Here is a 13,814-nt window from a genome sequence, read left to right as displayed (position 1 = left end):
ATCAAATGTTATCTCCTCTTTAATCCTTTGCTCAAGCCTTTACTAATGGTTAGAAAGCAAGCCATTGTGTAAAGCTGGTTGATGCTCGCTGTAATAGAGAGAGATGATGACTGTTCAGCTTATGTTGCTTAACCCTGCAGATGAGATGCTCAAAGTGGACCCTCTGCCGAGCGATGGACACTGTCTCCCTCACCTAGTTGCTCTTCCTTTGAGCACACATATCATGTTGAAGGATGCAAGTTGTGGACCTAAATCTGATGTAATGCATGTAGATGTATAAATTAGAAAGAAATGAAACTGCTTTAAAATGTATTAGGTTTTACATATAAAGTATACTTCAATTCATTAAAGTTCATGCTAGTTAATACTACAGTGTGCTGTTGCATTCATTAACAAAGTTGTAGATACTGCAAAATATACAGTATAATACAGTTTATTATAGTTAGTATGGTTCAAAAACGTAATATTGTTTACTATAAATGCTATTACAACTTCTTATTTCATGTGGGTTGAATCGTATCTTTAGAACCATATAACATGATAGAAAGCAGCTCCTAGATAACTCATAACTGTTTTCTTATATAAGAAACAAACAAGAGAAGCACCCAGCACAGTCCTTAGCTTAGCTAACAGTATTGAACATATAGATAATTATTAAAAAATCATAACTTACCCTCTGATTGCTCGAGGCCTCCAACAACGTGAGCTGCCCTGTGTGCTGACAAACAGAAACGCCCCATCTCATTGGCTGGCTGTAGCCAATAAACTGGCTTTGCTGCTCTTTTACTGGTATGTACATTACAGTAGAATTTTTGATTTTTAACAAGAATCTCTTCAGAAAAGAGTTGAAATAAACCCTAACTAATGAAATAATCGTGGGAAATTATTATTTTGCACCTCAGTCCTGTTGGCTGCTGGCATTGTTCATTGGTCAGGCTTCAGCCAATCAAACAGCTTTACACCTGCCCCGCCCCTCCCCCGCCCAGCGCTGCTCACGCCTCTGCATCTGCGAGTGCACAGATGAGTTCTGCTACAGAGATCGCGGGAGATGTGTAGCAAAAGTCAGAGCGCGGGAGATTTGTAGTTGTACTGACAAATCTGAGAGGTTGTGAGTGCCGACCTGTGGTTGTAGAATGGAGATGCAATCAAATTTGCCTTGCACACGTGTGTCTGTCACTTTGTATTTGTGAATGACATTTTACAAATACACAACTATTAATCTGCAACTTCCAATTTAAAACACAAGTGCGTGGGTTGTTGTGTGTGTGTGCAAATCGAGGATTTCAGCTGTTCACATCAGAGCTGTAAGTGTACATTTCAACCTACACATACAAATATTATTATCACAAGTGCTCACATTTACATTTGCAAGCTCTCGAGTTTCGCAACGGATTTAAAACCTGCCTAGAACTACTACAGCTGTGTGTTTATCTGAAAATAACTGCACACCTTAAAACGTTTATTAGCCAATCAGAATCAAGCATTCTACAGCCAGTATTAAACTACCATTAACTTGAGCAGTGATCAGCAAATTTGAGCAGCAAATGTCTTATCAATTATGATCTTACCGTGCAAAATACTACCTTTTAAAAATATTTCATTAATATGCATTGAAAACAACTATCCTTCCTATTTTTTGGAAAATAACTAATCATATTAATAAGATTTAAATTAACCTCTCTTTTTCTCATCACTTTTCACTATCTAAATAAATAATTACAGATGAAAGAAAGTTCAATGTTGTGGTTCTCTCACTCAAAAGCAGAAGTAAACAAGTTTTTGCACTTGATGAAGTACCTCTCTGCCTCTTTGTGTTCTCCTCCGAAAGCGGCCACTGTTCTGATGGAGGACAGCACTTCATCAGCCACCGCTCCGGCTTTAGCATAAGCCTTCAGCTCACGACCCGTCAGCCTCGCCACTGCCTTCAGGACAATACAAAACCTTTATTTATTATACATCTATATCAGGGGCGTTGCTAGGGTCGAAAGAGATAAGGGGCTTAGCCCCAAAGACTACATTCTCAACTAAAAAATCCTCAAAAGTTTATTATTTTGTCCAACAGCAGCAATATTTGTCAAACTGTAGAGTGTCCTCAGCTTGTTCCTGTATGTGGGCGGAGTAATACACAAGGGTAAAGGGTGAAGAGGTTGGACGAGTAATGTTACTGGCAGAATATTGCACGGCTAACACACAATCATATTGAAGAACCATGTATATATATAATTCCAAGATGCCGATATATATATATATATACATACACACATATATATACACACACACACACACACACACACATATATATATATATATATATATATATATATATATATATACACACACACACACACATACATACACACACAAACACACACACACACACACACACATATATATATATATATATATATATATATATATATATATATATATATATATATATCGTCATCTTGGAATTATAAGGTTCTATTTGCGTTCTGAATGATTTTGACATATTGAGCTTCAAAGTTTTTGCATTCCATACAGAGAACAGCATGTGTATAACATTTGCTTTTTCAACAAAGTCTTAAAATGTAAACAACTTATATGTAAAAAAAACATCCCCATAATGTTAATAAGTTGTCATTTAATAAGAATGTCAATAACTCAATTTTGACAAAAATGTCAGATAGAACCTTGTAAATCTAAGGTGATAAATATATATATGTGTGTGTGCGTGTGTGTGTGTGTTTGCGCACATGCATGTATGTATTTATTTTATTTAAATATATTTGTATTGTTTTTTTTTTTTATGTAGCCCGTCTGAAACTTTAATTTCAAAGAATTTCTGACTGGAAAAACTGTAATAACAATAATTTAATTTGGGTTCATTATTAAAAATGAAAACAACTTTTCATTTTTAATAAAAAAAGAGAAAAAGTTGTTTTCATTTTTAATAAAATTCATTTTTAACAAAACTTCTAAAACAACAACACACCAAATTCATTTAGCATCTTTTTTATCCTTTTGTCTTCTAAACATTAAAATAGGCCTTTCATTTTTTCTGCAGAGCACGCAACATTTAATGCCATAATTTAATACATTTAAAACATTCTGATCAAAATGAAGAATAATCGAAAAAGAACTTAAAGGCACAGATACCCAAAATCTCTTTAAAAAATTACCCATAATTCAATTTATTTTTTAATTATGTCATCATTTACTCACCTTCTCTCTGTTTCAAAAGAGTTTCTTTCTTTTGTTGAAGACATAAGAAGATATTTCGAAGAAAGCAGTAAACCTGTAACCATTGACATCCATAGTATTTGTTTTTCCTACTATGGAAGTGAATGGTTACATGTTTTCAGCTTTCTCCAAAATACTCTATCTTCTTTTGTGTTCAACAGAAGAAGAAAAAAAGAGGGTGAATAAATAGTGAGTAAATGTTCATTTTGGGGTGAACTCTCCCTTTAAGGCCTTTATTTGTAATATGATGAATTAAGTGTTTGTAAACGCCACACAATCCCTGACTCCAGTCTCCTTCATATTGATTTGTCTGTGGTGAAACTGACCATAGCCATGAGTCCTGCGGCGAGGCCTAATAGAGGACTGACTGCGATGACCACCAGTGTCAGCTTCCAGCCGCCGATGAAGCCCACCATGAAGCCGAATATAAACGTGGAGATCCTCTCAATGAAGATGGACACCTGGTCCGCTATAGCGTTGTTGATTTTGTTGATGTCACTGCAAAAAAGTAACAAACATGCTAAATTAAACTAGTATCTATGCAAGATGAAATGAACAGAAATACTCAAAGATGCATTCACTGTGAGATTAATTTTTCATTTCATGCACAACATTGTCTGTTTTGTTCTACAGCTCCAGCAAAGTTAACCCTCGTGTGCTCTTGGGGATGTTTTCATCCACTCTGAGGGAATTTTGAGTCTTAATTTGGCCACAAATATCTGTTTCAGCAAATAGGGTAATTTTTGGTGACAAATTTTATTTTGACACACATTTTAAGAAAATGCTCTAAAATCTTAATAAAAAAAAAAATTTATAAAAAAAACAACAATACACTCTGGGCAAATTTACTATCCTTTCGTTATGTTGGTGTCTGTTTTTGCCCCATTGACTTCCATTAAAATGAAATTTTTTTGTTTGTTTGTCCCGCCTCCTTGCTGTTCTTCTGTTGTCTTATAGGCTCCCACGCCGGTGTGATTCCCTGCTCTGATTGGCTGCTGGTCTACGAGGCCTGTACAAAAGGGAGCTTCCGGCAGGAATCGGAGAGCTCATTTCTGCTGCGTTTGGTGTTTGGAGTGGAGCTCCTGGGTTTCCCTCACCCCTTCGACCGACGACCAACAATAATCAACTTTGTATTGATGACCATCCTATGATTGAATATTTTTTGAGAGTTTGAGCGTGTAGGGGTGACCTGCCTATTTATTTGATTACTTTTGACTTTATGTTAGGGAGTAAGGTAAGATTCTTGTATTTTTATTTAAATAGTAATAGGTAATTTAGTGGATTTATTTTATAGATTCTTTTGTTTGTTATTTTGGCCTGTGGTCACCCTGACGAAATGCTCATTTAGATAAACCCTATTTTTCTATAATAAATATCTTCATATATACTCTCAATTGAGTGTGTGAGTTTGGTTGTCGACTGAAGGGAATCTTTTGCTTTAAGTTTTGTTTAGTTTTGGGAAATCCACCACCCTAACACATTTGTTTGTTCTTCGTTTATTATGCCCTTTTTGTTTCCCCTAGACTTGGGGCGTAATAGTGTCATTTTTACTGTTGATCATCAGTTACAGTGCAAAAAAGCTTAGTTTCTGGCTTTAAAGGGCACCTATGGTGAAAAATCTACTTTTCAAGCTGTTTGGACATACATGTGTGTAAGTGTAGTGTATATACTGTCATATTGGGGTGAAATAAACACACCCAGTCCTTTTTTTTTTAATTTAACAACATAAAAACGGTGGACCAATTGGAGCGGTTTTCAGATCGACCGCAACTTTACGTAGGAGTGCGGTCCCCCCGCCCACCAATATTGATTGACAGCTGCGCGCATTAACATGTCTCCGTAGTAATGCATATACTCATATCGACAAGACAGGACGAGCGCAAAGCAACCGGGAATAATAGGTCTGTTCAGTTCGCTAGGATCATCAATCATCATCAGACGTGATCAAGAGTGAGTTTTACAAGTTTAACATGTTTTAAAACGTGTGCACGTGTGTAATGAAGCACAGCCATTCACTTCAAATTTACTTCATCAGTACAGCCGCGTGTCTCTCTCACTGTCTATGTGTGTGTGTGTGTGCGCGCTATGTATGTGTGTGTCTGTGTGTCTGACTGTCTACGCTATGTATGTGCCTGTGTGTCTGCGCTACGTGTCTGTGCTAAGTGTGTGTGTGTCTGCATGTCTACACTTTGTATGTGCGTATTAGTCTGCGCTACGTGTCTGTGCTATGTATGTGTGTATTTGTGTCTGCGTGTCTACGCTATGTATGTGCGTGTGTGTCTACGCTACATGTCTGTGCTAAGTGTGTGTGTGTGTATGTGTGTCTGCGTGTCTACGCTATGTATGTGCGTGTGTGTCTGCGCTAAGTGTGTGTGTGTGTATGTGTGTCTGTGTGTCTACGCTATGTATGTGCATGTGTGTCTGCGCTACATGACTGTGCTAAGTGTGTGTGTGTGTGTATGTGTGTCTGCGTGTCTACGCTATGTATGTGCGTGTGTGTCTGCGCTACATGTCTGTGCAAAGTGTGTGTGTGTGTGTATGTGTGTCTGCGTGTCTACGCTATGTATGTGCGTGTGTGTCTGCGCTACGTGTCTGTGCTAAGCGCGTGTGTGTGTATGTGTGTCTGCGTGTCTACGCTATGTATGTGCTTGTGTACCTGCGCTATGTGTCTGTGCGTGTGTCTGGGTGTCTACGCTATGTATGTGCATGTGTGTGTCTGCGCTAAGTGTCTGTGCTAAGCGCGTGTGTGTATGTGTGTCTGCGTGTCTACGCTATGTATGTGCTTGTGTACCTGCGCTACGTGTCTGTGCGTGTGTCTGGGTGTCTACGCTATGTATGTGCATGTGTGTCTGCGCTACGTGCCTGTGTTATGTGTGTGTGTGTGTGTGTGTGTGTGTGTGTGTGTGTGTCTGCGTGTCTGCACTGTATGTACGTGAACTCATTGTTGCAACTTCACAAAAACTGCATCAAATTCTGATTGGTAAAGTTCTTACTGTAGTATTTCTCACAAACGTTATGTGAGATCTACTTCCTGAGGCAGCCGAGGGCATGTTGAGGCATGTTGCTGACAGGTACGTGGGAACGGTGGGCGGGGATGACTCGCCTTAAAGGCCCAGTGCAAAAAAACAGCAACAACCTTTTCCCAGCTATAATACAAACATTTCAAACAGCTATAATAAATACTCTGATGGATGTTTTGAGCTGAAACTTTACAGACACATTCTGGGGACACAAAAGACTTATAATAAATATGAAAAAAGGGGTAACCTATGTGCCATTTAATATTAAGTTATATAGAGTATAGTGAGTGTGTGTGTGTGTATGTAAGAGTGTAAGAGAAACCTTTGCTCACTTATCTTGATTTGCTTGAGATAATCTAAATAAGCAGCTCAGCTCTCAAAACATAGTAAACTAAGGCCCAAACCCTCTTTCCCTTACCCCTACCCCTCGTTTTGTGCATTCACGTGAAGAGGTGTCGCAATTCTCTTGAAGGAGTAGGGCCAAGGGGAAGGGGTGGAAAGCCCTTCGAACAAAGATTTTTCAGGACCACACTCGAAACCAAGGGGTATGAAAACTTCCCAGAATACACAATCTACAATAACAGCATGGCTGTACCCGGAAGTCAGGAGATCCACAAATTCATATTTTTTATCATTATTACGACTTTACAATAAACAAGCACATGATTTGGTATATTCATAACTATGTTGGTGTTTTATCGTCATGCTTTTTAAAAAAAATTATAAAATAAAAACTACTAAATTAGGCTATCTATAATCCATAATAATAACTCCTGTACAGCAGTTCTATAACATTCTGACACTCGGTGACACTCGAATACCCTGTCAGAAGAGTTAATGGCTGGGAATGGGCTTTTTATAGTGTCTGCTATAATGTTAATTTTGTTCTCGTGTGTCACAGTTTTTCTCAAAACAATTAGTGCAAACTGCAAAACCTAGCTGATAACCTGCAAATGCGTGTCACTTGCTCATAATGGATAGTTCATTCCTCAAAAGCAAGTATTCATGTCAATCAAAGTGTCAGTGTCATCAAGATGAAAAGTCCTGCCACCATTGTTTATGAACAAGATAGTCAAATGGCTTAGTCATGTTTTCATTATGACGTTTACTCTTTTACATTTTTTCAATGCAAAAAAGTCAGATTTTGGTGACACTTCCTTAAAATGCACTGTATACTATTTGCACAGCCATTTGAAAACTACAGTAAAGTTAGACATCACTGCATTTAGTGAGGTATCTGAGTACAAGACACTGAATATGTATGTATTTTTACTCTGCATTTGCTCTTTGCAATCCTAATTTATTCACAGCATTGTGCAAAAGAATAAATACACTCTTATTTACAACAAACATAAACTCCCTTTAGGTAGAGCTGTGCACAACTCTACACAATATTGCAGTACATATTGGAACTGAGCCTACAACATACACAGGTCTGTAAATCATTCATCAAATTGTTCAATTTTAAAGACATTTTCAGGGAAATTAAGATTTAAATTTGTTTTAAAAAATTAGCTTGACAGATTTTGACAACTAGTTCAACTTTTTTTAATGTAATGACTCAAGTAATGAAATGAGGACTATTAGTTTTATATGGAATGACTATTCAGCATTTACAAGTTTAGTTAATTTTGACTGGCATAACAGAAGCTAATGATAATGTTATAAACAGCAGAGAGTTGTATGAAAGCAATTGATGCATGTCCAAAAGCATTCGCAATTTGTTGAAAAGAATGAGAAACTGCTACTAGGTTGTGCACAAATGACTAATTGTTTTGAGAAATGCATTACCTGTTGTGCAAATGTAAATAGTGTAGTGAGAAATGCACCAAAGCGACTGAGAAAAACTGTAAGATAGATGAATATGGCCACTGTGTGAATGCACAGTATAGTTACAATCTTATTGCCACATTATATCGCTATGATAACATAATTTATGCCTTCAGTGATTTTCTGAAGATAAATACAAAAAAAATGGAATAACTAAAGCAGTCGCCATCATCTGATCTCATATGAAGCATGAGATTGTGATGACACAGGATGATGTGTGCAGGTGCTGTAGAGCTGTCCCATTTCTTAGGGATACATTTTGAAGCCCTTCCCCTTCACACTCAGTTTTAAGGGCCAAAGGGAAAGAGAAGGGGTACAAAAATAGAATTGGGTTTGGGCCATAGTAAGTGTATTTATGCACACACACACTATAATCTGCTGTTTTACTCCATAAAACTCCATAAAAAGCCAGAAACGTTTTTGCACAACCCTATCCAAAGGGTTAATGCTGCCAACTGAAAATCAACAGTTAAAATGACACATTTTACCGCCTCCTAACAGGGAAATCCACCAACAATCAAGAATGCATGATTATATGGTGTCATAGCTTTGCAAACAAAAAAATGTCATCATAATGGAAGTCAATACGAAAGGGTAATAAACATGAACATTACACAAGGGTTAAAGCAGACATGTGTGAATCTCAGAGCAACACTGAACAAATAGAGCAAGCCAATGAATCAATGATCCATTCATATAAAAGCAAAATTCTGAATGAATCAGCCATTTTGAGCAAATCGTTTGAATAATAGATTCACTCAAAAAGACTTGTTGCCACCTACTGACAGGTTTAGTGCCACATTCATTTATCTATACCAGTCATAAACCAACTAAAACCAGGACATATCAAACTCAACATTCATGCATTCGTCACTTTCCTTTAGCTTAGTCCCTTTATTCATCATTGGTCACCATTGCGGAATGAACTGCCAACTTATCGAGCATATGTTTTACACAATGGATGCCCTTTCAACTGCAACCCAGTACTGGGAAACATCCATACACACTCATTCACATACATACACTACAGACTATTTAGCTTATTCAATTCACCTAGCACATGTCTTTGGACTGTGGGGCAAACTGGAGCAACCAGGAGGAAACCCACGCCAAGACGAGGAGAACATGCAAACTCCACACAGAGATGCAAACTGACCCAGCTGGGACTCGAACCAGCAACTTTCCTGCTGTGAGGAACTTTATAAAAAAGGGATTTGTAAGCTTAAGCTTTCACAAGCTTAAGCTTTTTTGGGGCACAACCAGGCCCAAATCTTTAGAAATAAAACTAAACTATATGAAACTCACTAATAGTCTAACTCCACAATAAGAAACTTTTATTCCTATCCTCCACCAAAACAGATCTGATAACTATTGAAGACACCTGGTTTTAGTACCTGAGTTTAATATTTAACACCACTAATCACAGGCTCGTGAGCAAAGCTAACAATGGTTTAAGATAACGCAGATAGACTTGGACATTACTCAGACATCCTCGTGTTCAGCTCCCCCACAGAGTTGCAGTCAAACCAGCCGATCTCCATGCGCATGATCTTTCTGAAGTAGGTTTTTCGGATGCGCTGGATCTGCCTGGCAGCTGCAGAAACCCAAAACGTGATCTGAAACCACAGAAAAGCTCATTTAGACTGACAATCTGCAAACCAGATGAGGTTTTGCTATTATAAATATGCACTACTTAAATCAGGGGTGCTTAAACATGGTCCTGGAGGGCCGGTGTCCTGCAGATTTTAGCTCCAACTTGCCTCAACACACCTGCACAGATGTTTCTAGAAAGCCTAGTAAGAGCTTGATTAGCTAGTCCAGGTGTGTCTGATTGGGGTTGGCGTTAAATTCCGACACTGGCTCTCCAGGACTGAAGCTGCGTCCCAAATCGCATACTTATGCACTATTCTACGCCATTTTGTAGTATAAATAGTGCAAGAACTCTAAAAATAATAAGTGCACTTTAATTACCCGGATGATGCACTCATTCAGCTGCTAAAATGAAGTGTGTAATGATGGACACTTCACGCACTCAACGACCGCAGGTTTGCTTACGTAGCGGAAGGGGCGGAGCTATCGGGCGCACATCTTTATTTATTTTGGATGATGAAAGCAAAATTCTCCTACAAGAGTGATTATAGCGCCTCCCGATGGTGAATGCGGCAATACTAACGGCAGGTATTATTTGATAATTCAGTCGTTTATTTCACTGATTTCGCGACCGTCAAACGTCATTAGGAAAACGGCTTGAGTTTCCGCTTAGTAAAAAAACATGAGTGTGCCATTTAGGACGACACTACATACATGTACTATACTGTTGAGTGTGTAAGTGCATAAGTACATAGTGCATGAGTGCATAGTGTATAGTGTGCCATTTGGGACGCAGCTTGAGTTTGGGCATCTCTGACTTGAACCCATGAATAAAGCAGATGCACAATAAAATTGCATCTGTGATCATAGACAGACATTAACAGTGTTGGGGGTAATGCATTACAAGTAACGTGAATCACGTAATAACATTACTTTTTTTAAGTAACGAGTTAAGTCAATGAGAGAATGTGATCTTCACGGAAACAGACAGAAGCCAAGATGGCAGGCCAGAGCAATACTTACCATAAAAATAACCAAGTAATACAACTAGTACTTTTTGAGGAGTGACTCAATATTGTAATGCATTACTTTCTAAAGCAGGGATCACCAAACTTGTTCCTGGAGGGCCGGTGTCCTGCGGATTTCAGCTCCAACCCTAATCAAACACACCTGAATGAGCTAATCAAGGTCTTACTAGGTATACTTGAAACACCCAGGCAGGTGTGTTAAGGCAAGTTGGAGCTAAACCCTGCAGGAAAACCGGCCCTCCAGGATTGAGATTGGTGACCCCTGTTCTAAAGTAACTTTCCCCAACATTGGTCATTATTATCAGACCGGTCTGTCCTTTGAATTATCACGTGCAATAAAGCCTCAAACAAAACAAGAACTTTTCTTACCTGAAAGAAACTCAAGATTAAAACTCCAACTCCAATTCCAATGTAGTAAAGTGCAAAATTGGTCATTTCAGCCTCGATATCTACACTGTGGAGACAGAGCAGAAATATGTACAGACATAGTGACTTTATGTGTCATATTTAGAGGAAACATTTGCAAAAATTGAAATAAGTATATATTCAATGTTTTAATACATCCTTCTGCTCTTTTCTAAAACCCATTCAGTAACTTCTGGAAACAATTTAAATCAAACAAACAAACAAACAAACAAACAAACAAACAAATAAATAAATAAATTAATAAATTAATTAATTAATAATTTATTAATCTGGGGTCGCCACAGCAGAATGGACCGCCAACTTATCCAGCACGTTTTACGCAGTGGATGCCCTTTCAGTTGCAACCCATCACTGGGAAACATCCATACATGCTTATATTTATAAATTATATTTGATAATTATATAAATACTATTTATATTATATAAATATTAATACACAAACACATATGTGTGTGTATTAATATTTCTATAATATATATAGAATTTATATAATTATCAAATATAATTATTAAATATAATTTAATGCGAAATAAACATAAATAAAATAAATAGACATACTATATATGAATACTGAACATAAAAATATTACATTTATAAAAAATTCCTTTAGGAAAATTACTATGAATCTCAAAATATAATAATACATATAAATAAAATACACATATACATTTATTAGGTACACCTGTCCAACTGCTCATTAACGCAAATTACTAATCAGCCAATCACATGGCAGCAACTGAGCTCATTTAGGCATGTTGACATGATCAAGACGATCTGCTGCAGTTCAAACAGAGCAACAGAATGGGGAAGAAAGGTAATTTATGGGACTTTTTAAAATTGGCATGGTTGTTGGTGCCTGACGGGCTGGTCTGCGTATTTCAGAAACTGCTGATTTACTGAGATTTTCATGCGCAACCATCTCTAGGGTTTACAGAAAATGGCCCGAAAAAAATATATATATTCAGTGAGCGGCAGTTCTGTGGACGCAAATGCCTTGTTGATGCCGGAGGTCACAGGAAAATGGCCAGACTGGTTCCAGCTGATAGAAATAAAACAGTAACTCAAATAACCACTTGTTACAACCGTGATATGCAAAAGAGCATCTCTGAACACACAACATGTCCAACCTTGAGGCAGATGGGCTACAGCAGCAGAAGACCACACCGGGTGCCACTCCTGTTAACTAAGAACAGGAAACTGAGGCTACAATTCACACAGCCTCACCAAAATTGGACAATCGAAGATAGGGAATCGTTGCCTTGTATGTTAAGTCTCGATTTCTGCTGTGACATTCTTAAGGTAGGGTTAGAATTTGGCGTCAACAACATGAAAGCATGGATCCATCCTGCCTTGTATTAACAGTTCAGGCTGCTGATGGCAGTGTAATGGTGTGAGGGATTTTTTTCTTGGGCTTCTTAGTACCAATTGAGCATCGTGTCAATGTCACGGCCTACCTGAGTATTGCTGCTGACCATGTCCATCCCTTTATGACCACAGTGTAACCATCTTCTGATGGCTACTTCCAGCAGGATAACACACCATGTCATAAAGCGCAAATGATTTCAGACCGGTGTCTTGAACATGACAATGCGTTCACAGTACTCAAATGGCCTCCACAGTCGCCAGACTTAATCCAATAGAGCACCTTTGGGATGTGGTGGAACGGGAGATTTGCATCATGGATGTGCAGCTGACAGATCAGCAGCAACTGTATGATGCTGTCATGTCAATATGGACCAATATGGAGGAATGTTTCCAGTACCTTGTTGAATCTATGCAACGAAGGATTGAGGCAGTTGTGAAGCCAAAAAGGGGTCCAACCCGGTACTAGTAAGGTGTACCTAATAAAGTGGCCATTGAGTGTATATTTAAAATGTAAAATAAATCTAATGAAATATCTGAAAATATCAATACATTTAAATAACCTATAGATTGGGGTGGACACTTTTGTAGACGGGTTTGTAGTTCTTTACTCACCCACAGTATATGGTGGTGTTGTCAGGCCGTTGGACTGCAGAACCGTTCATCCAGCTGATGGTGTTGTTGATGCAGGTTTTGTTGGGGTCTGTGAGCTCCAGAATTTCCACCTCATACTCCACGAATGTGTTGGTCATCATGCCGTACACCAGCAACATGAGAGGGGTTGCAGCACCGTGAACCAGAGAGCAAAAGCTGCCCACAACCATCATCAAGACTTCCCTCCATGTGGAGAAGCGGAACTGGACATTACAGGGGAAAAAAAAGTATTAGATTTTATTTTTTTCGCTCTTTCGTTCACTATTTTTTCCTTCGGCTTAGTTCTGATTTATATATATATATTTTTTAAACATTAAAACTGTTAGGGTTGTTGAACATTGGAAGTTCTAAAGCAGCTGTTTTCTTGAAAAAGGCGTGATAGTGTCATTAGAACCTGAATTGGAAATGACCTTATTTTAATATAGTCAGTCTGAGGTGGGCCGGTGTAAGGCTTAACCTCCAGGGCTGAAAAGGAGTCCCACTCCAGCCTTGGCATTCACTTCTTACTTCTATTTTTATTAAATATATTTATTATCTGTTTTATATCCTGTCTTTGTCATTATGTTGCACTGTAGAAGCTCTGTCACCAAAACAAATTCCTCGAATGTATGAACATACCTGGCAATAAAGCATATGTCTTACGAGTGGATACCCATCACTGGGAAACACCCATACAGTCTTG

At 38.2% G+C, this 13,814-nt stretch overlaps 1 protein-coding gene across 7 annotated transcripts in view; it reads right to left on the bottom strand.

Moving 5' to 3' along the window:
* The window catches only part of abcb11a (ATP binding cassette subfamily B member 11a), a 67,370-nt gene that overhangs the window by 46,396 nt on the left and 7,160 nt on the right, over positions 1–13,814 (bottom strand). For all 7 annotated transcript variants that reach the window (XR_015499914.1, XR_015499915.1, XR_015499916.1 and 4 more), the window contains 5 exons: positions 13,094–13,335; positions 11,060–11,144; positions 9,555–9,688; positions 3,549–3,720; positions 1,798–1,922 (listed from right to left, as the gene is read on the bottom strand). Coding sequence is in view for 4 of the 7 variants with exons in the window: in XM_087268453.1 (XP_087124579.1) it covers positions 1,798–1,922; positions 3,549–3,720; positions 9,555–9,688; positions 11,060–11,144; positions 13,094–13,335 (758 nt within the window). In the remaining 3 variants the exon portion in view is untranslated. The remainder of the gene's footprint in view (positions 1–1,797; positions 1,923–3,548; positions 3,721–9,554; positions 9,689–11,059; positions 11,145–13,093; positions 13,336–13,814) is intronic.

This window comes from Danio rerio, chromosome 9, assembly GCF_052040795.2.
Source record: "Danio rerio strain M-AB ecotype USA chromosome 9, GRCz13ab, whole genome shotgun sequence".
Lineage (NCBI taxonomy): Eukaryota > Metazoa > Chordata > Actinopteri > Cypriniformes > Danionidae > Danio > Danio rerio.
Note: the sequence above shows the minus strand (reverse complement) of the source record. Positions and strands in the feature narration are given on the sequence as shown.